This window comes from Protopterus annectens, chromosome 8.part0 (genome assembly GCF_019279795.1).
Source record: "Protopterus annectens isolate FY-2018-M chromosome 8.part0, PAN1.0, whole genome shotgun sequence".
NCBI lineage: Eukaryota > Metazoa > Chordata > Ceratodontiformes > Protopteridae > Protopterus > Protopterus annectens.
The window spans coordinates 407,134,887-407,161,519 of record NC_056741.1 but is presented as its reverse complement, the minus strand read 5'-3'; the positions used below and the strand labels follow the sequence as shown (position 1 = coordinate 407,161,519).

General features: G+C 41.6%; 1 protein-coding gene across 1 annotated transcript in view; it reads left to right on the top strand.

Annotated features, from left to right (window-relative positions):
• The window catches only part of RAB13 (RAB13, member RAS oncogene family), a 999,793-nt gene extending 974,018 nt beyond the window's left edge, over positions 1–25,775 (top strand). Inside the window, exon 8 of the mRNA XM_044079917.1 lies at positions 18,160–25,775. Within this exon, the coding sequence (XP_043935852.1) occupies positions 18,160–18,237 (78 nt within the window). The 3' untranslated portion in view covers positions 18,238–25,775. The remainder of the gene's footprint in view (positions 1–18,159) is intronic.
• Positions 25,776–26,633: the final 858 nt, after the last annotated feature.

Here is a 26,633-nt window from a genome sequence, read left to right as displayed (position 1 = left end):
TGACCCTACAACTTCTTCTTCAAGCAAGCACATCATGTTGGCTGGTAACTCTAGATCAGAAGGAAAGATACCTGCGTCCCCATCCCACCAATCTGCAGAAGATACCTCAGATTTTTTGCGATCAGAGCACTATATCAATTCTCCTGTTGCCCTTTGGCCTGCACTGGCCACAGAAGATTGCCAAATTGTCAGTGTCGCCCAATCAAGACTCAACTACAGCAAATTTACTTATACCTAGATGACACTTACAAGGGGACAAAGGCCTCAACAAAAGTAATCATTTATTGCAGGTTTACAACTTGTCAAAAGCACCCATACCTAGACTCAATCTTACAAGGGGAGGCACAAACAAAGCCAAACGGGACCCTCTTGGCGGAATTGGACTTGGTAAAAGGCATGGCTTAGGATACAGTCAATCTACAAAAGTCAAGGCTGATACCATCCCTCACAAACAAACTTGAACAAAACTTGAGCAAAGACAAGTACTGCAGGCCTTAGGCTTCCTTGGCATCAAAAAAAGAACTCCTTGGTCTTTTTTGACATGGGTAGAAAACTACACTGGTTCCTAAAGAAAAGAACTTCACAACAAAACTACAGCACAGATACAGAATTCCACTCCCACACACTCTCCTAACAACATATCCTAACTACAAGGTGGTACCTAAAGAATTTATGGTCCCACCTACCACGCAGGAGTCTAGCAAGCCAGACCACTATCACAATGCTTTCAAACAGGAGTTGAGTGGGGCCCACACAGGCAGCAAATGGAACCCAGGATTGTGGACATGCTTTTCAAAATGCAGCCCAGCCTAAAAGAAATGCTGGCAGTAACTGGCAACTAAAAAAAACGCTGCCATCCGCTGTGCAGGGCCAGTTGATGATAGGACAGAGAACAAAACAGTCATGTGGTCACTCTGCAAGCAAGGGAGGCAGAAAATCATACAAATGCAAAAGAATCACCATTTGTGGTGGGCCTCCTCATCTACAACATGCAGTTATTACCACAGATATTACCGCAGGGAAGAGATATCAACAGAGACATGTTCAAGCACCACCATGATGCCCACGGTGAATGGGAAGCTGGACATACACTCCTCCATCTAGATCCATGAGGGAGGAATTTGGGAAGATCTCGAGAGAATAATACTCTAGCAGACATATTAAGGAGAACCACATCAAAAATTAATGAATGGAAGCTTCACCCATTCAAGTCCTTCTGCTGGGAAGGCTCTTCATGAATGCATAGATCTATTTGCATGATACACAAAGAATCTTCCCTTAGCGGAAATAGCATCAACCATTCCATGATGGCTTAACACCCATGATAACCTTCCTCGTACCCACTGCTGAGGAGCAAGTCTCCCGGAACAATATCTGGCCAATACCCTGATATGGCACACTCTGAAAAATCAAGGAAGAACGCCATATCATAATCCTGATAGCTCCCAAACTGGCTAAGACAACACTGGTACCCACTGGCATCAGAACTTTCCCAAAAGGTTAGAGACTGATGTCTTGATGCAGAGACATCCTTCAACAAGCAGAAACTACAGACAACATACAGAAAAAGAGGTCAAAAATGTAAAACAGAGGAAGAGATCGTCAAACAGAGATAAAGCTAACATTCTACAAGAGTTAGGCAGTAACAGTTCTGATAATTCCACAAGATCATCAAATTCAAAGATACATAACTCTGCTGGAAGATGGAAATGGTTTTCTTATCCAGGGAATAAAGAGCCCTTTCATCAAGCAACATCTCAGAGGAATCAAAATTAAGACTCCAAAATCCACATTGTAAGCTTGGGAAGTAAACAGTGTGCTAGAGCTTGCCTGCCTATCTTTGTTTGAGAATCCAGCACACAGAGAATCACCCTTTGAACCAGCCACAAACTGCTTTACCCAACAAAATTACTTCAGCTCAAGAGAATCACCATTATTACAGCCTTACTTATCACCTCCTTCTAGAAAACCACCAAGATAGAGTGCAACTTCTTCCTAATCTACCACTATCTCTAAGGTCTCAGGTGTCTAATCCTACAACAATCCTAATAAGGTGGTAAGTTGAGTGTCTTACAAACCACAATAGAATGTATTTTATACCTAAGTCCATATCTTCCTGCAGCTACTACTTGGACATTTGCTCCTTATGGAAGACTGGCATCAAGGGTCCTCTATGCAGCAGGAACAAAGGAAGCACTAACCTTCCTACCTCTTTCCACAAATGGATAGACAGATGCCTGAGTTCCTTTACCAACCCCAAACAAACAATCAAATTGAGAACAATTCTACTTACTCATCTGCTACTCCTAAGCAGCCACTAAATTGACCTTCTTACAGGAGCAGCAGTCACAATTATTGGCGGCTACTCACTTTCTTCTGCATGCATTTTTGGGCCGTATTTTCCACTGACCCGGGGGCTTTGAAGGATTCCTCCTCGGTTTTGAGAAGTGTGAAGTTTGCTTTTGAGAAGTTCTTCACCGTGGTTTCCTTGGCTGTGGGTGGGGGCAGGATATGGATGTCCAGTGAGATTAATTTATGGTCAGATCTTACCAATGAGGGGTATACCTCTGGTATGGAACATAGAGTCCCCATGTTGGTGATGATCAGGTCCAATATGTTTTCCCCTCTTTTGGGAGTGGTGACCAGTTGTTCCATAGCATTTGAGTTTATAAATTCTAGGGACCGTTGGGCAAGGGTGTTTGGGCTTGAGTAGTGCTCTCAGTCTATGTTTGGGTAGTTGAAGTCACCCAATATAATGATGTTTGGAAAGACCTTCATATTCTCCAGTGTTCTCAGGAAAGCTGAGTGGGGTTCCTGAGTTTGGGAGGGTGGTCTGTAGCAGGCTACAAACTGAAAGGCAGTTTTGCTCACTGTTAGTTGCACATGGATGGTCTCCGATGCTTCGTGCAGTGCCACTAACCTGGAGGTGTGGGTATCTTTGATGAATATGGATACGCCCCTTCCTTTTGTGGTTCGGTCCGAGTTTGGGGGCCGAAAAGCATGGTATGAGGTATAACCTGGTAGTGCTGGGGTGCTCTCGGGAGCCTTGAACCATGTTTCTGTTACTGCACAGATATCGATATTCTCCATACTGAGGAGAGCGAGTGCGTGCATCTTAAGGTTTAGACTTCTGGTGTTGAGCAGCATTACCCTTAGTTTCTTTTTCCTTGTGTTGTCTATGGAGGTGGGTTTGTCTTTTGAGCCTTGCCTAAAAAAGGCACTATGGGGGTGGCAAGAGCCTTAGCCAGTATTCGAAAGCCCAGGGGTGACAGGTGCAAGCCGTCCCTAGTGAAGCAAAGTGGCTTGTCGAGCATGTCATCCCAGGCTGACAGACACTGGATCCCCTTTGAATGACACCAATACTTTAGCCAATTGTTAAAATTGATCATTTTGTCTTTATACTGTGGCATCATTCTTGGTGAGGGTAAGATGCTACTCAAGGTCAGGGTCATACCGGCCTGGGCTACATGATCAGAGAGCTCCTCTATGTCTCTTTTCATGTAGTCCAGGGAGGTACGTCTCAGGTTTCATTACTTTTTTGTGAAGACATGGTCACCCTACAGATTAATCCTTCATTTATGCCTAAGGTAGTGAAAAAGCTGTCTTTCAAATCAGCCTATTAACCTACCTATATACTGACAAGTTTTTGCCCTCAAGCTTACTTTACTAGAGCATTAGCAGCCTCTGGTGCCTTCTAGAAAGGAGTAGATGGGATGAGGTCAATGCTGGATTCTGCCACCTGGTTATCTGGGCACACTTTCACTAAACACTATAAGATAGATGCATTTTCAAGGTCCAGAGCTGCTTTCACTAGGTCAGTCCTGTCTGTCCTCTTGGACAGTTCTCCTGCCTTATTACCAACCTCTCACTTATAGGTACATAGGTAGGTACTAGGCTATCTGCCTGAGGGCATTTATAAGCCTAGCCAGAGTGTGTTGGCTTTCGCCGCCCCATTGACTAATTAACTGATCCTCTGTGAAGCAGAGCCAATGAAGTGATCCCAGGGGTGTATTTTCTGTTACCATCTGCTCATCAAGGTTTTTCTTGAAGAGCGTCAGTGAGGAGCTCTGCCTAATGTAGTTTGGAATTTTGTTCCAAAGCATGGGGAGTCTCTGTGACAAGAATATGTCCCTCCAGCATGTATTTATTGTTGTGGTGAGGTTTAGCTCACTAGAGCGTGTGGCTCGCAGTGACTTGGATTTCTTTAGGTGGAACATGTCCATCAATTCTGAGTTGGACATGGCTTTGTAAGTCAGGCAGAGTTCACCTCTCAGTAAACTATATGCCACTGAGTACAGCCAGAGTTTTTTAGTTGGGCTGCATAGGACATATGTTTTTGGCCAGTAATCCTCTTGGTGAGGTACTTTTGTGGTCTCTCCAGCTGTTGGAAGTGTCTTGTGAGGTACATACCAAATGGGGCATTGTACTCTATGATGGGTCTGATGAGTGACGAGTAGAGGGGCACTATAACCTCTTTATTTCTAGATGCAAACCCTTTAGTAATTAGATGGGCCACATAGAAGGATTTCCTAACTACTTTGGCAATATGATTGTCAAAGGAAAGATTACTATCTACCTGGGTCCCCAGATCTCTTATTACCTCTTCTGTATTAAGGGGGCTGCCACCTATGTGGTAATTCGTGGGTGTTTTGTTTTTCCCAAACAGGATGAAGCCATGACTTTGACACCAGGTGTCTGTCTCAGTAAGGCCCTTTGGAGGCTGTCCATATTAGCCAGAGAGTCAATTATGGCTCCCAGTTTGCAGTCATCGGCAAACTTGTTTAGTCAAAGTCCTCCTGTGTTTGGCTGTACTTCTGAGAAGTATATGTCGAACAGTAGGAGTCCCAGGACCGAGCCTTGTGGGACACCACTTGTGACTGGTTTAGAGTCAGACCTGGAGCCCGGTATTTTTACCGTGTGAGTTCTGTCTGCAAGCCAGTTGGCAACCCATCTCGTGACGTAGGGGTTTATGTTCAGGCTGGTGAGTTTTTCTGTAATACTCGAGTGGAGAATGGTGTTGAAAGCCTTGGCAAGGTCAAGGTAGGCTGTGTGAACAACCTTTCCTTTGTCTATGGCCTTGGTGACTGTCTCGAAGAAGTCAACCAGGTTTAGTAGGCATGATCTGCCCTTAACAAAGCCAAATTGGGTCGGGTCAAGTGTTTGGAGGTTCCCATTGTGTTTGTTAAGGAGTTCCATGATGATGCACTCCATAGCCGTGCAGACCAGGCTAGTCAGGCTTATGGCGCAATAGTTACCAGGGTCAGTTGTAGCCCCTCCTTTGTGGAGTGGAATAACTGTTGCTGTGTGCCATTCTTTGGGCACATAGCCTGTGGAGAGGCTGAGGTTGAACAGTTTGTTTAGGTGGGGGGTTAGTTTGTTCTGTAGTTCGTGCAAGATGCAGCCTGGGACACCATCTGGCCCCATTGACACTGTGTTTTTGGCTTTTGAAAGGGCTATTTTCACCTGTGCTTCTGTGATTTCTGGGACACTACACTTTTCTGGTATTGTTGTGGGCCCTTTTGGGGGTGAGAGGGAGGTGAAGTTTGCACTGAATCTATCTGCCAGGATGTTGGAAATAACAGTAGGTTCAGTATATTTTGTGCTATTTTGCACTAGTTCAGTGCATATCTGCGAGTTGCCACTTAGATTCTTAACATAGCTAAAGAAGGCTTTGTGGTTATCTTTTGAATCCTTGGCTATTTTTCTTTCGAAGATAGCCTTGGATGATTTTATGAGGGACCTTAGTTTCTTACTGATACTGATCAGGGATGTCTTTCCTTTTTGGGATTTGCTTTTTTTCTGAACGAGTTTCCTCCTCCTATTGTATAGCCTGTTTATGGCAGGGGTTCACCAGACTGGTTTCCTTCTCTTAGAGGAGTGAGTCATGGTTTTGCTAGGGCTGGCACGATCCATGCATCTTTGTAGGTGCTCATAGAGTGCATTTGTAAAGGTTTCTGCATCTTGGGCATCGTTATCCTTTAGCGTGGGGGCTGTGAAACTTACCGCCTCTGTCTTAAGTAAGGTGAAGTTTGCTTTAGAAAAGTTTTTTACTGTGGTTTCCTTAGTTGGGGGTGGTGGTGGGGTGTGGACATCCAGAGTGATTAGTTTATGGTCTGATGACCAGTGACAGGTTGACCTCCGGTGTGGAACACCTGTCGCCCAGGTTGGTGATGACCAGGTCCAATATGTTTTCACCTGTGGTAGGGGAGTTTACCAGCTGATCCAGGGCATTTGAGTTGATGAATTCCAGGAAGCGCTGGGCTTGGGAGTTTGTACTCGAGTAGTTTTCCCAGTTAATTGTAGGGTAATTGAAATCGCCCAATACCAGGGTGTTTGGTAGGACATTCATGTTTTCCAGTGTCTCCAGAAAGGTGGAGTGGTGGTCCTGGGTCATGGAGGGTGATCTGTAGCAGGCCACAATTTGCATTGCAGATTTGCTCGATGTTAGTTGCCCATGGATGATCTCAGAGGTATCATGCTGCACCACTAACCTGGAGGTGTAGGTATCCTTGATGAATATGGATACACCCTCTCCTTTTGTGTTTCGGTCCGTGTTCTGTGGCCGAAATGTGTGGTACGAATTGTAGCCCGATAGTGCTCTGGTGATCTCTGGAGCCTTGAACCAGGTTTCAGTTACTGCACAGATGTCGACATTCTCCACACTCAGGAGTGCTTCGAGCACGTGCATTTTGAGATTTAAACTCCTAGCGTTGAGCAGCATAACCCTCAGTTTTTTGTTAATTGTGCTGTTTACGGAGGTGGGTTTGACTTTTGAGCCTTGTCTAAAAATGGCATTATGGGGCAAGAGCCTTGGCCGGTATTCAAAAGCCTAGGGGTGACAGGTGCAAGCCGTCAATTGCGAAGCAACACGGCTTATCGAGCATGTCGTCTCAGGCTGACAGACACTGGATCCCCCTTGAAACAGAAGCTTAGCCGATTGCTGAAATTGATAATTTTTTCTTTATACTGAGGTATCATTCTTGGTGAGGTCAGGATGCTACTCAGGGTCAGGGTCATACCAGCCTGGACTACATGATCAGAGAGCTCTTCCATGTCTCTTTTCATGTAGTCCAGGGAGGTACTTCTCAAGTCATTCACACCAATATGAACAATGACAGAGTCATATTTGCACTTGTTCTGGAGTGACCTGAGTGCTTGTGTTATGTGGCTGATCCTTGCTCCCGACAGGCAGCTAACAGTAACCTTCTGCTTGTCCAACCTAGTGAGTGGGACGTCAGTGTGCCTGACTATAGAGTCACTTATTACTAGTGTGTTAGGTATGTTATTTCGACTTAAGGACTGTGATTGTGCGGCACACTGATTTTGTGTTTTATGTGTTGTCTGGTTTGTGACGGGAGGAGCAGGTTGTTTGGGTGCCTGCTTTGGAGGTCTCTGATGCTTTTGCAGGTTTTTATCTAGAGCCTCCGAGTATGATTTTATGTATTTTTTTTTGCCAGTGCTGGTTTATAAGGTCTGTGTGAGGCTGGAGGTGTGGTGCAAGTTTTAATCTTCTCCTCTTGACTGTCTGTTCCAGTCTTGGGTGGAGACAGCTTAGCCTCCAGTTTGGCTGTATAATTGCATCTCTTGCATATGTTAGTGTTTTGTGGTAGGAGGAGAGGGTTGTCTGTGTACATGAGGCAGTTGTAACATTGCCTCAGGATACCCAGATTCACCAGCTGGACTGGAGAGTACTCCTGAAATTGCCCTTTGGTCATGCCTGAATAGTAGGGTGAGGTGTTTAGTCGCTTGGTTGGTGAGGGGTGAATAAAGAGCCTTGCCCTGCTGGGCAATCAAGTGTCAGGGTATATTAGTGCTTGCTATTAGGTCTGAGCAAGTGCTGGGCTGTAGGATGCCTTTTGAGTGCGCAGGTTGAGAGTTAGACTAGTTTCAATGGAAAAACTGAAGAGGAGACTTAGTGGAGCCGGGAATAATTTAACCCTAGCTAACCGACACTGCCCGGCACACAAAACCGTGAAAACGTGTTTTTTATAGCAGGAAAATGAAAGAGAGAGAAATTAGCCCAAAATGGCCAATAAACTACTAACTTCTGGGCTGGAACCAATCCTCCAGGGACAGATAGGCTGCTCAAAGCTCCCCTCTCTTACAGGTGAACAGAGAAACTTCCTTCTATCCAAGTAAGGTATGGGCAACTCAAACTTGTAACAAAGCCCTGAATTCAGCACTAGCCTGAAAACTGGACTATACTAGCTTAGAAAGGCAGGAAACAGGGATTTTTTTATTTGTTTGTTTTTTTGAAAAGATAAGGCAAAAACAGTAAAAAAAAATACACTTAAAACGGCTTTAAACAACTACACACGATCAGAAAAGGCTATCGCACTGTAGTGTGTAGCCTACAACAGTTAAATTATTTAAATAAAAAACGACTTTAAAAGTGCAGACAGTCAAATAAGTACAAGATGTGAAAAAAACAAGCTTTTGAATCACAATAAACTCTGGAAAATCGGCATTTAGGTGGAAAACAGTTAAGTACAGCAAGAAAGTACAGAAAACTGATACTTAATCACTCCAGAGTCTCTCTTCTAAGCTAGAAGGCTTGTATCAGTTTAAGGCTTTCTAGTGCTTCCCAGTAGGTTAGTTACAGGAAAGATGGGAAACAAGCGCAGATGTGGTCTTTTATTTGCCCTTTAGCTCTGGGAATCGCTCATATATCAGGAGTACTGCAACAGTGATTTCAGTCAGGACTTGGTACAGTTATGTAAGAACTTGCCATAACAGTAGAAGTTGCACTCATCAGTGTTGCAGCATTCCTTCTCACCCTCCTTCTCCACTTTTATTTTCTCCCTCTCAAGTCCTACCCCCTCAGAAACACCTTAGAACTGATGGGGCTGTCTTGCCACTTCATACTATGCTCCTCCTAGCTGACCAATTTGTCTGTCTGAGAAGGTCTTCAAGCCACTGACTTGGAGACAGTCTGAGGTATGACACTCGTACATCTGCCTATATACCCAACACTGTGAGCTGATGTCATACATTGGATGTACGATAGTGGAAGGTAACGTTTTGGTACACCGGTTGGACAACAGTGATAGTAACCCATATGTTAGGAACACTGCAACTGTGATCAGTAGGATATCTATGTTATGGCAAGTTCTTACACAACTGTACTTTATTGCTACTATTCCACAACCCCTCATGGCTTCATCCAGTGTTAACTTGGACTCTGTCACTGTCTTACTGCTTACTCTCATTTTTAATACTGCAGACAATTCTGGCTCTCAGTCTTTAGCCCTCTGCCTTAATTCAGTCACATACAAATCATTAGGCTCCTGTGAACTCTGATTTCTTACGAAAAACAAATGTCAAATATACGGCATGTTTTTAGGGGCTCAAAGGAACAGCCTGAACTTACCTTTAATGACAGTCAAAGCAGTCTACTGCTCTTTAGTAAGATTAAACATATCAACTACTTTAACAGCATTGTCTTCAACCAGGTGAAAAAAACCTGCGACTTGCACCACTTTACTTTTTTCAATTTCTGTAAAACAAAGTACTGTAAATGTCCAGTTTTTGCAATCATTACTTACAGTTTTCTGCCACATTACCCTGGAACACTAATTGATGCTGGCAGGTTGAGTGGCAAAATGGATCCTAGATGCCTTATCAAGCTGTTCTTGAAAGAAGAGGGTTCAGAATATGTTTTAAGCTGTAGAAAATAAGAAGGATGGTTTGGTTCATTCTTGGCTCTTCACACTGTCAGATCACGAATTTGAGACGGGCTTTTACTCCCACTGTAGCTAACCCACTATTGTATTACATGCAGTAATTTTAGTCAGTAACAGTAGATCACTGATAAAATCTATGCAGTTGTAACAGACGTTGGTGAACAGCATTGTTCAATGGATATATTACATTAGCAATTTCTGATTCCACTTCATAGTTAAGTTAGACCAATAAGTCACCCTGTGGTATCCCTGTCTGCCTAGGGGCAGGATGAGGGGCTTCAAGCACCATGAGGGGAGGCTTCAGTGCCATTTGTTGTCAGTGTGGTCTAGAACTAAGCATGGAATAGTGCAATAGACAGTACTCAGTCTATGCACTACTGTAGACAAGATTCCCCACTAGTGGGCTAGCAGTGTTACACTGAGATAGAAACTATCAGATCATTGGGAGTGGGAGGGAAGGAGTGATGGTGGTGGTATAGTTAAGCCTCCTTTCCAAATTCAGCAAAATGGAAAGGTCAGCTGAAGAGGCTAAAGTAGGGTTCATGGCTCTTTGTCAGGTCATGACATAGTAATAGAGGCAATTTGTTTGTAGTTTTAAATGCTCGGCTCTAAGAGTAACCAAAAGGGACCTTAAATGCTAAGCATGCAGGTGGAGAATGCCAGATCAAGAGATATCGAGTTTGCTGTACACTCAAGACCTTAGCTTGCTAGGCTGTTAAGTATCAAGACAGTGTATTGCACAGTGACAGGCAAAAGGTACATAGTGGATGTTTTTATTTATTTTTTATCAACCAGGTTAGTGGGCTGATCAAAGGGCTCTCTTCAGCCATTATAAGTTGTTACAGCTTGATTGTATCCTAGAATGTAAACTACCCTAGCTCTGTTGGTGCAGCAATGCGGCATAAATTTAATCTGCAAGGAATATTGCTTTTGTGTTAAAGGCACTTTCTAATTTACTAAAACACTCAGCATAGAAGCTTTAATGAACAACACTGAATCATAAAGCAGAAATAGTATCATTCCACATGCTATCACCCATGCCTCTAACAGATTGTATCCTGTGAAGTTCTGTCTTTCCTTATCAGCAATGACAGAGCTAGTCAGACAACTACCTAGCCTCAGGTGATCAGGGTGCCTGCCACACAAAATTCTTACATGGTTGTAAGCTTTCATGGTCATCACTTACATGCATGTGGAAGCGTGTGTATTACATGGAATTCACTACATATTAACTCATGGATGGATTTAAAAGAGATAAAATCCCCATTGTTCATCAGAAAAACATTTTCATGGGGCATGCACACTCACACAGTTCAGTTTCCATAGAGAAAACAGGACGGTGCTGTGTAGGGATCATAGGAGATTACTAGGCTATCGACCAGGAGGTCATTTTAAGCCAAGCTGCTTCAACCCAATCTAATACCGTACTGGTACTAGTCAATACCCAAGATTACTTTTAGTGATGACTCCCCATTATCCAGGAGGGTTGTGGGCACTATCCCTGTTAAGAATTTTCAGTGCTCATCCACTCATCCAGGTTCCTCTTGAACAGTGTCACAGAGGTGCTCTGTTTCACATGAATTGGTAGCCTGTTCCAAAGACGTGGCAGTTGCTGGGAGATAAATCTGTCCCTCCAGCATGTCCTTTTAAAGTCCCTGGAATGGGTAGCCCTAGATCCATTTGATTTACGGATATGCAGTAAGTTCATTAGGTTTGGGTCTTGGGTTGCTTTGTAGGTCAGGCATAAGTCTCCACTAAGAAGTCTATACGATACAGAGTATAGTGACAGGGATTTTAGTATGTCTGTGTAAGGCACTTGCTGGAGGCCCTTGATCTTCTTTGTTAGAAACCTCTGAGGTCTCTCTAGTTGCTGTAGATGTTTAGTACGGTACATACCCGAATGGGGCATTATACTCAAGTATGGGCTGGATAAGTGGCGATTGTAGGGGGGTTATAACTTCTTTTGATCTTGTCTTGAGGTGATGCCTTTACTAATCAAGTGAGCTATGTGGAAAGATTTCCTTACAAGTAGTGGTTAAAGTTAAGGTCGCGGTCAGCCTGTGATCCCAGGTCCCTTACCACTTCATGGGTACTTAGGGTATTGTTATTGATTTGATTGTGTGAAGGGACATTGTGCTGAAGGGAATGATGATGCATTTCTTTGCATTCAGTTTGAGACTGTGACCAATACTGCAGTTGTTGGTCTGTGAGACTGTCCTGGAGTATACGGACATCATATGGGGATGCAGTGATTGCACCTAGTTTGCAGTCATCTGCAAACTTGGTCAGCCACAACCCCTTACTTTTGATCTGAACTTCTGAGAAGTATATACCAAACAGTAGGGGGCCCAGCACTGACCCCTGTGGCACCCCCACTGGTATCAGGTCTTCTGGTTGATGTGGAGTCACCCACTTTGATAGTGTGTGTCCAGTTTGTGAGCCAGTTAGCAACCCATCTTACAGTGAAGAGGTTTACATTCAGTTTGCTAAGTTTATCAGTAATGCCTGAATGTGGGATTGTGTTGAAAGCCTTTACCAAGTCGAGGTATGCTGTGTGCACAGATTTGCCCTCATTAATGGCCTTGGTCACACTTTCAAAGAAATCCACCAGAAAACAGGCAGGATCTGCCCTTCCCGAAGCAGAATTGAGTAGAATCCAGGGTTTGGAGGTCACCTATGTTTTTATTTATGAATACATAATGATACTTTTCATTGCCTTACAGATGAGGCTGGTCAGGCTTATGGGTCTGTAATTCCACAGGGGCTGTTGATAGGCCACCTTTGTGGAGGGGAGTAACTGTAAATGTTCTCCATTCCACGAGAACAAAGCCTGTGTTTAGGCTATGATTGAAAAGTGTACTTAGTGGTGATGCTAGTTCATGTTTTAGCCTGTTTAGAAGACCGTTATTTGCCTTGGACAGGGCTTTGAGGACCTGCTCTTCAGATATGTAATGTAGGGGGGGGGGGTTTGGGGGAGGTTGTGTTGTAAGTTAGGAGGAGATAAAAGAGTGAAATTTTCGCCCAACCTATCCGCTACCAGGTTCGTGATCTCTGTGGGGTCAGGGTGTGTGATACCATTGGCTACCAGTTCTCCACATGGTTGAGTCCTACCCTTTAGGTTACGTACATAGCTGTAAAAGGGCTTGTGGTTATCCTTGGCAGTACTTGCCAGGTTTCTCTCAAAGGACCTCTTGAAGGATTTGACAAGTTGTCTTATTTGACTGTTAAAGCTGAGGAGGGTGCTTTTCCATTGTTGGGAACTTGTCTTTGTTTTCTTTGACAGCAACATTGTGCATTTATTATAGAGTTTGTTGATGCTGGAAGTCCACCATGGCAGCTTGATTTTACTTGGGGCTCTGGCTTTGATTCTATCTGATACAGCTGAGTTTAAACGATTAAGCAAGTGATTGTACAGGGCTTTAGTGTAAGCTTCGGCATAGTCAGCACTTTCAGCTTGGGCTAGGGCTTGGAATGCATTTATACTTTCAACTAGGAGGGTATAGTTTGCCTTGGTGAAGTTTTTTAGTCTGATTTCACCCTTTGTGAGTTCTGGTGTTAGTGTCAGTTCAAAGGTGACTGATTTGTGGTCGTTTTTAACTAATGAGGGTCCAACAGTTGAAGCAGTGCACCTGTTTGACATGTCGGTGAGGACGAGATCTAGAATGTTTGTTCCTCTTGGGGTATGGACAATTTGCTCCAGGGCACTTGAATTCACAAAGTCAAGGAACTTTTGTGCTAGCAATTTTGGGCTAGAGTAAGTTTCCCAGCTGATGGTGGGATAATTGAAATCCCCCTTAACCAGTGTGTTCGGTAAAATTTGGATTCTCTTCAGTTTCGTTAAGTAGGCTTTGTGGGTGTTGTGACCCATGGAGGGGGATCTATAACTGGCTAATACTTAAATGGGGGGTCTTACCCACCATAACCTGGACTTGGAGTAACTCCATGAAGTTATCCAGACTAACTAGAAGTGAGGTGATTTATCTCTAATATAGATTGAAACATCACCTCCTTTGATTTTCACATGTTCATTTTGAAGTCTAAAGGTGTGGAGGGCTGTGGTACTCTCTGAGGCTTTAAACCAGGTTTCTGAGACTGCATAGAAATCTACATCTTCTAGTGACAGAAGTGCTTCCAGGGAGTGCAGTTTTTGGGTTAAGCTCCCAGCAGTTAGCAGCATGACCTTTATTTTGTTCTGATTGGTTAATTTCACATTGGTAAAGTTGTTTTCAAGACCTTGCCTAAAAAAGGCACTATGGGGGAGGCAAGAGCCTTTGCCAGTGGCCAAAAGCCTAGGGGTGCCAGGTGTAGACCGTCTCTGGCAAAGCAACGAGGTTTGTCGACCATGGCTTTTTAGTGAGACAGGAACTGGATCCCCTTGGAAGGACACCAAAAACTAAGCCAGTTGTTGAAATCAATCATTTTTTGTTTATACTGTGGCATCATTTTAGGTGAGGGTGGCATGCTGCTCAAGGCTAGGGACATACCTGCTTGGGATGCATACTCAGAGAGCTCGACCATATCTCTCTTCATATAGTCCAGTGAGGTACATCTCAGGTCATTCACACCAACATGAACTCTGACAGAGTCATAACGGTACCTGTTGCTGAGAGACCTGAGTGCATGCATGATTTGGAGAATCCTGGCACCAGGCAAGCAGGATGACCAGGGCACCCTGTCAACATCAGTCTCTTGCAGAAGTGAGGGGTCAGTGTTGACACCTATTGCACACCTCACCCTCAGTGTTACAGGTAGTGCACAAAGTCCAAGGGTGGGTGAGAGGGTTTAATAGACCTGGAGATTGAGGAAAGGCTCTGGGAGCAGCATATGGTCAACTAAGGAAGCCAAAAATAGTACAAAAAAAGAGAGAATAACATTGCTAACAGTACATATCCACTACAGTTCCATCAACCAAGTTAGGGGTGCAGCTCATTTCCATATGACTTCAAATATAGGCTATGACAAAAAAGATCCCCAAGGGAAAGGATGATCCATCTAGCAATGGGCACAGCAGGGGTAGATTATGAAAGCATTGGAAAGCTAGCCTAACTAGTTGAAGGAAAAATTGGACAGCATCAAAGGGCTGGTGCAGTTTTCAGATATACCAGCTAAATCAGGCAAGAGTTTTTTGGCTCTGTGGTTTAGAGGGATAAAGCCCTAATTAAAACCCAGCCAATATAGCCCTAATTAAAACCCAGCCAACCCAAGACTGAATAGTGATTCAGGCATGGGGGAGCATGGAAGTGAGTAGTCAGTATCTGCTCTCCCATCCTGAAAGGAGAGGAGTGGTCTTTTCTTCTAAATTGGCAGCATCTGTTGTTGGAGTATATGCATGGCAGACAGCATTATGAATTGCAGGCATGTGATAACTTTCATAGGGCCCATGTGTGGAAAAGTGCATGCATCTGGGGAAGGCATGGCACCCCCTTTCAGTGATGTGAGTGCACACATCAACAACTGGGGGCTGTTAGTACAGCAAAAAATGGCCCCAGCACTGCATCCTTAATGATGTGGCTCCGGGAAGTGGAACTATTGAGTAGTGTCCTGGCCAGGGTACAGTTAGAGTCCCACCTTAAATGTGGGAGGCCTTGGTCTTTGAAGGGGTGAAGCCAGATCTTCAGGTCAGTGAGACAAGGGAACGTCGTGACTTGTGCACCTCCTGAAAAAAAGAAGTACAGACAAAAGGCTCAATTAATCTCCATGATTATGTTGGTAATGGCTCCTTCTAGTCAGTTCTCACTTCCTCCAGTCAGTCTCTGGGAGGACACTATAATGGGGAAAACAAATGGGGTTAAGCCCTATAGAAGGGACATCTAATATGTGGCAGATGCAGACAAAAGCAGGACATATTAAAAATGAAAAAAGAATTTTGCAATAGAAAAAGGTGCTTGAGAGTTTTTTTTCTGTAACACATGGACATGTGTCCCCTGGATCACTTAGCCATCATAAACATGAGTACTTTTAAATACTGCATTCAGAAGTTTTTCTTCATTAATTTTCACTGAAATAACAATACCATAGGTGTTTACAAGGCTAACGACCACAAGGGCCTTTTTAAGCGTAGAGAGGCATCCCAAATCTCTTGACAAGTTCTGGTACCCTTGATAAGTGTAAGCAGGGGCCTGGGAGAGGAAACATTTACAAGTTGCCTCTGTCCATTAGAGACATAGGTGCTAAACCAGGGATGAATTTCATGTTGCCCAAGTTGCACTTGAATTGAGTTAGGGAGGAACTCTGCTTCACATTGATAGCATCTATTCCAGAGACAGGGTAGTCTCTGGGATACATACCTGTCTCTCCAGCAGGATCTACTTAAATCACAGGCAAGGTTTATATCTTTAAAATGGGTAATTCTAGTGCTGTTTGTTTTGTAGATATGCAGGAGGTCCATCAGAGTGGGGTCTGACAATGCCCTGCATACTACACATAATTCTTCCCTCAACAGCCTGTAGGGGACAGAATACAGGGAGACGGCCTTGAGGCAGTCTGCATAGGACATTCTACTTACTCCCTGTATTGTTTTAGTGAGGAGCCTCTGTGGATGTTCCAGTTGTTGGACATGGCTGGTTAGGTACATACCAGAGGGCATTGTACTTAGTGATAGGTCTGACGAAAGGTGAATGCAGTGGAAAAGTTACTTCCTTGGATCCAGATGGCATACCTTTGTTTATAAGTTGCGCAACATAGAATGATTTCCTCACTACTATAGAAATGTGATGGTCATAGGCTAGATTACTTTGTGTATGTCCCTAAGTCCCTAACTGCTGGGTCAGCTGTAAGGGGTGTGTTGTCAATATGATAGTTCCCAGGGGTGGATGACTTCCAGGAGGATACTGTTATGCATTTCTTGAAATTTAGTTTTAATCCGTGGCTTTGACAACAGTTATTTGTCTGTGGCAGCCCTTCCTAGAGATTATTTGTGTCAGTGTAGGATTCAATGACAACTCCTAATTTGAAATCATCTGCAAATTTAGTCAGCCAGAAACGGGTCTACTTCACGTTGTTGGATATTGTCGGCACCAGATTAGCGAAAGCAAAAAAACATCGAAGGTTTAAATGGAAATCTCCGTAAGGGGAGATTTTCATTTAGTTCAATGTAGTGCGGTCTCTGTGTTTGTATATTTAAGTAGGAGGGTTTAGGGGGTACAGCCCCCCACATGGGGGGGGTGCAGGGGGGCTTGCAAAGGTAAGTTTTTATTTATTTTTGTTTTTAAGCATTTTTTTTATCTTTCAATATTTCAGAATTCAATGATATGGTGTCAACCAATCAGATTCGATATTCTGAAACTTCGACAAGGTAATATAGATGTGCCAGAAACTATTGATTGACATTGGCCTTGACTTCAGAGAAGTAAATGCCAAAAAGGAGCGGTCCAAGGACCCCTGAGCCTTCTTCTAAGGCAGCTAGTCTATACAGAGAAAAAGATGAAGTGGGTAGTGATGTAATTATTCTGGTTAATGGGCAAATTCACATGCATGTGTAGTGATGCTGTGTAATCAGGTAGATCATGCTTTTCCACTACTATTCCTTCTACCTTTAAAGTTTTAAAGCATTCATTGCTGTTGGCTTGGTGGCTGCCATGCTTTTCTGTTAGTAAGGGTGACTTGTACAGCATTGCTATATTAAGTGAATACTTGCATAATGTATTATCAGAAAATTTCTCTCCTATCCCATGGATGAGTTATACTGCCTTCACACTGCATCTTAGACCCTACTTAATATGGAAGCCAGGTAGTGATTTTGCATTTAGATTTTTCCATGTAACTGTAGTACAGAATTAACACAAGACCTATCTTCTATCTTGGGCTATGTACTGTTTGCATTTGCGTAGTTTCACAGTTCACAGGCACTGAAATATAAGAATGGTATATCTCACCCATTTCCAGAAGCATTCAATAGATTTGAACCTACAGCTAATCAAGGATATTTTTGTTTATAGCTCCTTCCTAAACTGTTACCTATCAGTTGCATCCTGATGCCTTCCACAGACCCTAGGCTAGATGGAGGGTAGATAATGCTACCATGTGCAAGTACTTTCTTGGCAGTAGAGATGATTGTTTAGATGATGTACCCCCCTGTACCTCAAGACTCCATACAATTAAGATGCAATGGCATCAGAGTAGTATGCAAACAAATGCTTTTTTTTGTGTGCCTCCTTCTGCTCCAGGAGTGACCTTTAACCAAGGAGAAACTCCTACTCATCCATTCGCCCAAATGGGACATAGTGAGAAAACCCTGCTTGATCCTTCCCCTAGTCAGTACTGTGGTATCCATTTCATTAATCAAACTCTGTTAATTAGCATCACAGAACCCTTGTCCCTAGCATCACAGATGGGAATTCCTCCTATATACCAGCCAACTTGATAGTAAGGATACATTTTTACTTCTGCTCAAGGACTACTGTGTTTCCACACATTTGTGTATAATCTACATTGTTTTTCCATCGTCCTGACTTTTTTTTTTTTTTATTTATTACAGGGTCAAGGAAACAAGCCCCAAGTATCATTAAACAGTCCTCAGCAGCAGAAGAGCTCCAGTAAATGTTCTCTTATTTAGTGACTTGAACGACCAAGACCCAAGCAGTGGTCCGCCATCAGAACTGTTTTCAACCAGACTGAAGCCTTCAGCACTGAGCATACCAGACACTTAAGTTTTTTTTCTTTTTTTTTTTTTTTAAATTTAGTGACCAAGGCAACACACACATTTTAATCCAGAGTCAGTTCCGACAAGTTTTATGAATTAGACTAGTGTTTAGACAGTTTTTGTCATGTGTAAGGAACCTAGAACTGCAATTTTTTTAAAGCTTAGAAGACTTGTCAAAAGTGTTTGCCTTTTCATGTGACAGAGAACTTTAGCTGTTAATTGTTTCACATCTTTCCTAAGAAAAGACAGAAAATAACACTACCATCAAGATTTGCCTTTGTTGGGGTAAAAATAGAGTCATGAGATGGATTTGTCACTGTTATAGCAACTTGATTAGCTAACTCACAGTCCCACAGAAGAGGAATTTAGATATTCAAAATTTACAAAAAACATGTTTTATCAGTTTCTGCAAATCTAAGGTGCCTGGTTTACAGGGACATCCCTAATTTTGGCTTATAATTTTTCAGCACTTCTCCTATAGTGAGTGATACTTTGAGAAAAAGTAATGAATTATATCCAACAAATGTTCATTACAGTTACAGACTTCTTTTACTTTAGAAATTGAATGCTAATTTTCTCAACTTCCTAAATCGGTGGTCCTAATATTTAAAATGTGTCCCTGATTTCTTCCTCAGTATTTTTGTCTTATTCCTTTACTATAATACTGATACTGATTTTTTTTTGAAAAGTATACATCTGAGCTGCAGAAAGCAATTTTTCATAATGTTTAATCTTGATTACTGAACGTATACACAGAAGATGTTGTTCAAGGAGCATTGTAACAAAGACAAATCTGAATTTTTTTTCAGTATGTAACCCAGTAATTCCATGCCTTTATATCTCAGAATTTTTTGCATAACTAAGCATACTATTACAGATGAGAAAATATTGCCTTGGCTTAGCAGATGTTCACTACAAGTGAACCACAGAATAAATCTAGGTTTTTAGCCTGGTGATCCTCTCAGGTATACCTCAAAACCCCCAGTCCTTAATTCTATGTTGGGTATATCATTTGACCTCTGAGCAGTTCTGTAACACTGTTTCCGAAAATGACTTCAATTTTTGGAGGAAGGGTCAGATTTTTCATTGCAACAGAAATTAGTACTGTCAGTTGATGGTGCAATAAAATTGAAAAACACCAGTAAAATAATGATGTTCTACTTACTGGTTTCACAGATGTAATCTATTCCTCTTCACTGAATTGTTAATGGGATGCAGGAAAACAGTGAAATATTTAATTGGTTCATAGCTCCTTTTACCAACCTTATGGCTAAAAGCCATCATCAAGAAGTTCAGCCACATCACCCAGTACTGGTGGGAAACTACCTGTACCCTCTGTTAACTAAACTTTCTCTATATATTCCTGGTGAACATTTGCAATCAGTCATCCAGAATGATTTTTAAGGTTGCTAGGGAAGTACTCTGCTTGAGAGGAAAGGGCAGCCTACTCCACAAATAGGGTAAATACTGGGTTAGATATCTGTCACACCCATATGGTCTTGTGAATGTCTCTAGAATGGGTGTTTGCATTACCAATTTTTTTTTTGTTTAGGTGAAGGAGTTCAGAGAGTGTTGGGTCATTAGTAGCACAGAAAGCTATGCAAGAGATCACCCTTTTATTAGTCTGTACAAGACATAGCTTTTAGTCCATTACAGTAACAAAGGGTATTGAGATCCGAGATCTTTTCGGCAAGGAAATGCTGAGTTCTCTCAAGGTGGTTTGCATGCCTGATGTGATACATGCTGAAGGGTGCATTATATTCAGGGATAGGCCTAATATGGGATGAATAAAATGGGACTCTTATCTTCTTTGGACCTTGAGGAGGTCCCAGAAAGTATAAGCTGTGCAAAGTGGAAGGATTTTGTAACTACCACAGAGACATTGGGGTCAAAGGAGTCGGTTATTAACAAATGCAGCCAAGTCCCTGCTGACTGTGTCAAGTCTAAGTATACTGTTATATATATGGTAAGCAAGTGTGATGCTATATTTGCAAAGGGAAACTATCCTTAATTTCTTGATGTTAAGAGTAATCCCATGATTAACTCACCAAGCCTTTGCAGGAGAAACTGAGTATAAGACTGGGATTTGATAACCACCCCCAGTTTGCAATCATCAGCAAACTTGGTTGGTCAGTGTCCCTTGATATCATATTTTATGTCAGAGAAGTATATACCAAAGGGGGGGCAGGACAGAGCCTTGTGGGATATAACTAGTGACATTTCTCTGTCTAGAGCAAATGCCCCTGACTTTAATGATGTGGGTTTGGACAGACGGCCAATTACCAATCTAGTAACCAATTTATGGGTTTATATTGAGTTGGGAGAGTTTGTCAGTAACCCCAGAATGAGCTATAGTCTCAAAGGCCTTGGCAAGGTCTAGACAAGCATTGTGGACTGTATGTCCCTTATCCATGGCCTCAGTAACCTAACCCTTTCAAAGAACTCATACAGGTTGGGCAGGCCTTTTACAAATCCAAACTGATATGTATCCTGGGATGCAAGGTCCCCTATGTCCTTGTTTATTTGTTCAGCTATAATGCATTCCAAAGCCTTGCAAATAATTCTAGTGAGATTAATAGGCCAGTAGTTTCCAGGATCAGTAGGAAGACTACCTTTATGGAAGGGTACCACAACAGCCGTTCTGCAATCCTTGTGGACAGAACCAGTGGTGGGACTCTGGTTAAAGAGTTGATAATGGAGTTTTGCTAAGTGGAACTTTACACTTCTTTGCAAGCATCTTGGGATGTTGCAAGACCCATGGAAGTAGTGTTTTTAATTTTGGAATGTGCCAAAAGAAACTGGTCTAAATTGATCTTGGGACAGGGTATTTGAGGGAGAATGAAGAGAACAGGGTTTTAACGAGTGCCTGATTTTAGCTCAGTTCTTGTGGTAACAATCTTCTGTCAGGTACCCCTCATGATTTTCAAGGTCATCCTTGTCCACTGTAATTCATTGGACATAAGCTAATGGCCATCAGGATGTCTTGGTGGGTTATAAGGAGAATTGGGAACTTCTTGGTGGGAACTGGAAAGTACTTGAGCCTGTCTGCAGTGTCTGCACATAAGTATTTTGATTTCTTCCTAACCTTCCCCTTTTAACATGCTGGCATACTGCATGCATAGCATAGGTATGTGCTAGACTGTTTGTGAGGGCTGCTGCACCATATCTATAGTGATGCAACCTCCAAGCCAGCCTAGCAGTCCCTACAGCTTCCACCATCATTCTTCATGGGACTTAACATCTGGCATGTCCAGCATGCTCTCACAACACTAGTCAGAAAGGTGACCAAGCATAAAGCCTTATCACTCCTCCCCCTACCCTTGTTGACTTCTCCAATGGCTTGGGCCACTAATCAAGCACAAGTAATTTGGGTTATGGTTAGAACTATATCCCTATAAACCCCACTACCATTACTTGACTCCAAATTAAGTATAAATTGTTAGTGTGTGTGTGCGCACTTTATACCTTAGTGCACTTGAAATCTTTAACAGGCTGTAGAGCCTTAGTTGTTAGTACTGTACTTTAGGATGATGTAAGATTCATTTTTTTCTTCCTATTCACCATAGAGCAAGTAAGAGCACTGCTTTGCAAAAAGAGCTAGCACTAGAATTACAGTCACACAAAAATCCTGAGGGGCAACTTTAGCAGAACACAGCCTGACATATTTGTTTACTTCTGTTTATTTGTCAGTAGTTTGTTGAGATGGATATGAATATTTTTGTAGTGTTTTTTTTTCTGTGTTTCACTTGTGACACAGTGGACCTTATGAACACTTGATATCATGATAAGAAGAGTGGATGTCAAAGAAGGACGAGAAAGTGGAAGACAGAGAGAGAGAAGGGTTATACTGGAGAAATGTTAAGTAGATGATGCACAGCCACAGAGTGAATGAGTATGACCACTAGTCCATAAAATAATGAAGGTTTATTAAACAGAAGGAAAAATACTGGTGCAGCTTCTTGTATTTGCAGGTGAAGCAACAGAAGTTAAATAAAAGGCCTTTTCTGTTAGTCCCACAAAGAATAAAACAGTCTGTGGTATCAGTTTTGGCACATTCCAAAGGTGCTCTTCACCAGTTTCCTTCTTTCTGGATTCGTAATGGAAAATGTCCTGGCTTCTTCAAGTGATTCTGGAATGTCTTCTCCTTTATTGCATCACACGTCCCAGAACTGCTGATCCAGGCACAGATGGCAGCCCCCAAGGAGAGGCCAACTTCTCTGACTGACAAGGCCTTAGCCCTCTTTTTTATACATCATTTCATAGAATAATTTCTCATTGAAAACAATTCTTGTGGGGAAGCTTCTGTGTAGCTGCCTGTCTTAAAGAGTAGTATTTATGCTACAGTACTTTATTTCATTGTCACTTTAGTTTTACAATATTTTGACACGTCATAGGGTAAGAACTATCACGCCATGTTACAAACACACGCATGAGCAGTCTCTGAGGTCCCACCAGCTCATAGAAAAGGAAAATATGTACTCTTTTCTCCTAAACATTATATATAGTTAAGTCCATCTTGCTCTATCAGATGGCAGTAAGCATAACAAGTGTGATCGGTACAAGGTGAGGAATATCAAATTGGCCCTATTAACCATGATGCACATAATTTTGGGAGCATTAACTAGACCCTAATAACCTTTATACTGCATGAGGTTTGTTTGTCAAGGTTGTAGTATATTGTAATATCCTGTGTTCTGCTACACTTCCTTCTTGTTGAACTGGTATGCTCACAACAGTGAGAGAATAACAAGAAAGCAATGTACCTAGTATGGCACTGGTCTAATTTATTTGTAGTTTGGGACTGTGCCTTTCCTGGATGTTAACCACATATGTCAGCTAGAGAAGTGTGATTTTCAAGGATTTAATAAGAAAATAAATAATATAATTTACTGTTTTTGTACTCTGCTTACCTGTTCTGAACCCCAGGAAGTTAAAGTGAAAAGAAACTAAACTTTGTGGTTGCTGTACATAGCCTATCCAAGTTGTAGAACACTAACATGCTACTGCCGGAGTTTATTCTTGCACAGTATTATCAAAGCAGTAGTAAAATGAGGGAAAAAAGAACCATTCATTTTATTGTGATTTACCATAAGTTATTTTTCGTTGAATGTTTTGTTTTGTTCTGTTCTGTAGTGGATACAAAACATTGCTTGTGCGTATCCATCATTTGTCATGGAATACAGACTGGATCTACTCTTTTCTGAATGGTTTGTAAGTCATTCCCTGCTGTATGAGATTTCTGTTGTAATATGGGTGCTTATTTTATTTTTTTCTAAGTAGAAGAACTGACTAATGTTATGTTGCAGTCCTTTTACAATAAACTGAAAAACACGATTCTCATACTACAAAAGATATGTTGAGGAAATGTAGCTGTTTTCTGTATTACATACAAGTAATCAAACACCATAGATCTTAAATTCTATTTCACATTTTTGGATTTAGTTACCATGACACATTGTCCACCTCCTAAAATAATGTAAACATATTGCTTTAATTGACTTGGAAAAACACCTGTTAAAATAATTTTGAACATATTTTAAGGTACTCTCATTATCTGAAATATTTTTGATTGTCAGTGCATACCCTGTGTCTTAGAGATATGTGTTTTCTGTAGTCTTTTGCCAACTGTTTAATTAACACTAAAGTTCTTCCTTGCTATTAGAAGATCGTTGAAAGTATCAAAAAAAAAGAAAAATATATATATCAGATGAGGAGTGTAGAAGCCTAACCTTGCCTGCAGTAGCAGGTAAGGTGGGGAAAAGTAGAGTTTCACTTGATTTTTTGCTGTAACTTAGTACCTCATTTTTGGGGCAGCCAGTCTTCATTGTGCTGCTAAACATTGTGTTTTTCTGCTTGCTTTCTGTGAAGACACAGATAAGGGAAGGACATCAGTGCAAGTAATAATTTCAGGTACACAAATGCCTTCAGTCACATTGTGACCTTCAGATGTAGTCACAACACATGTATCCCATTTCTTTAAGAGGGATTTCTGCCAGCAGATTGGTTCATTGCCAGATCTATACCATCAGAATAATAACACACTGTAGCCATTGTAACTTTAAGCCATTCAGTTCTGTAGTACCCTACACAGAGACCATTTAATTATATGCATTAGTAGACTCCACTGATCCTGCTGGGGAAGCATGGCAGGTTATAGAAGATACAATACTCCATCTTGGAGAAGTTCTAGCTTAATTTCAGCCATGCAGCAAAAAGCAGCTCTCAGTTTCATGTAAAAATGCATAAAGCCTAGTCGGTACTTATGTATTATCGCAGCCACCTTGCAAAAGTGGTCCGACATAAACATACACCGGTTTTGGCAAATGCCTCCATCAGTATAATCAGTGTGTTTGACAGTTGATGGTGGTTGTGATTATACTGATGAAAGCGTTTGTCGAAAATGTCTAACCATAATCCTGTTTAACTAGAAATTTTTTTCCTTCTGCAATTCCGGTTTAAAAAAAGTGCCATTACTAATCAACACCCATTGAGACTGTAAATCAGGGTACCCTTTAAACAGAGGAACCCCACATTCACACTATGCCTAGAGATGAGGGTGTTTTAACATATGTGCAGCAGTCATCTGGAGTAGCATGTCAGTAAGCAATAGTTGCTTACTGTGAAGGACCCATGAATAAGAAATATAACTGAAATACATCAAAAGTATGAAGTAAGTCACTTATGAAATAAACTAAAAGGGTTGCACTGCAGGTCAGAAAGTGATTTCACTTCAGTTGTATATTTGCTGCATTTCAGGTGTGTAACACTGGCACTTTGCTTAAACTAGAATTACTCTACCCCATAAAAAGATGACAGAAAGAGGGCACGAAATAAAAATTGCATTTTCTGACATGAAAGAAGCCCATAACTGTAGTCGTAGTCATTATTTGCTAACCACAATGTGTAACTGTGGCCCATGGAAGGAGTCATACAAACAACGGGCTGTCGAGAAAGCGTGGTTGCAATAATACGCAAGTACCACCTAGTCTGTTAGTTTCACATATGGTTGGGGAAAGAAAGCAGGACCAAATGCCAATGGATATCTATGCAAAGCTCATTGACACTACCAAGTTCCACTGCACCGCCTTTAAGTGGAGTACCCACCAAAACTAGAATGTTGGATTGTAGTGCCTAGCAGGGTGAGAGTATGATATGATGAGCAAAATTATGCATTTATTGTTAAGACCATTCAACCCCAACCCAGGGTCATAAATCTTTTAAAGTACTTTGCTTTTCTTATTGAACACTAACTGTGTTACTTAATGTGTTTTTTTTCCTATTTTGTAAAAAAAAATAATGCAGTAATAACCCTGATAGTATTATGAATAGAAAAAGTAATAATATTAACTTTCCTTGTGCTGTATTTGTATCATTAGCTACTTGTGTAAAGTGTTGATCCTTTCCCAGTGGTTTGTAAAACTGTCTCAAATAAAATATTTTATATTCACTCAGAATGTGTTGAATTCACCTTCATTTTCAGTTGGATTTATTTCTGATGTTACCAGTGCATTCACCTCAGGGGTATTTCACATGTTGGAACATTAATTTGCTTGTTTGAATGCAAATGGTAACCAGAAAGGAATGTAGACATAATACATGTATTTACATGTGTGACCTGGAAGAATTACAGAGAGTAGAATATTGCATTGTGGTTTACTTATAGTTAAGATGAGACAATGGCACAATATAATAGAGACAATGCAGATGCCATGTAGAGTACCCAATTATATTCAAGGGGAAACAATACAACAACCTTAATATTATGAAACAATCAATCAGTTGCATGTGGTTTATATGAGTGGCTGAGAAACAAAATGCAGGACATTAAGAAGAAACTGAAAGCAGTGAAGAGATAACACTGGGCACATAGCAAAGATGGTGAATCAATAACGGTATTAGCTAGCGAAAAACAAAATTCATTGAAAGAGCTGAAGAGGAAGAGGGCTAGTAAGAACTTCCAAACAGAAAGGTGAAAGACCAGTTCCATGATGGTTTTTATTGTAAGTGATGTGCAAATAAGAAACGCGCTACAGAATTCATATATGTATGTATGTATATATATATATATATATATATATATATATATATATATATATATATATATATGTAAGTATATATAATTTAGAGCAATTCACAGGTGAATAGCACTACTCTTGCTAGACATTATGAGAAATCAGTTATCCCAGAGAGAACAGAGTTGCATTCTCCCACAACTTCCTTTAGAAGGCAGCCTTGCTATAGGAGCACAGTACTGTGACAGGCTACAGGAGTCTTTATACCAGTGTTAAAAGAAAATTTTACACACAAAC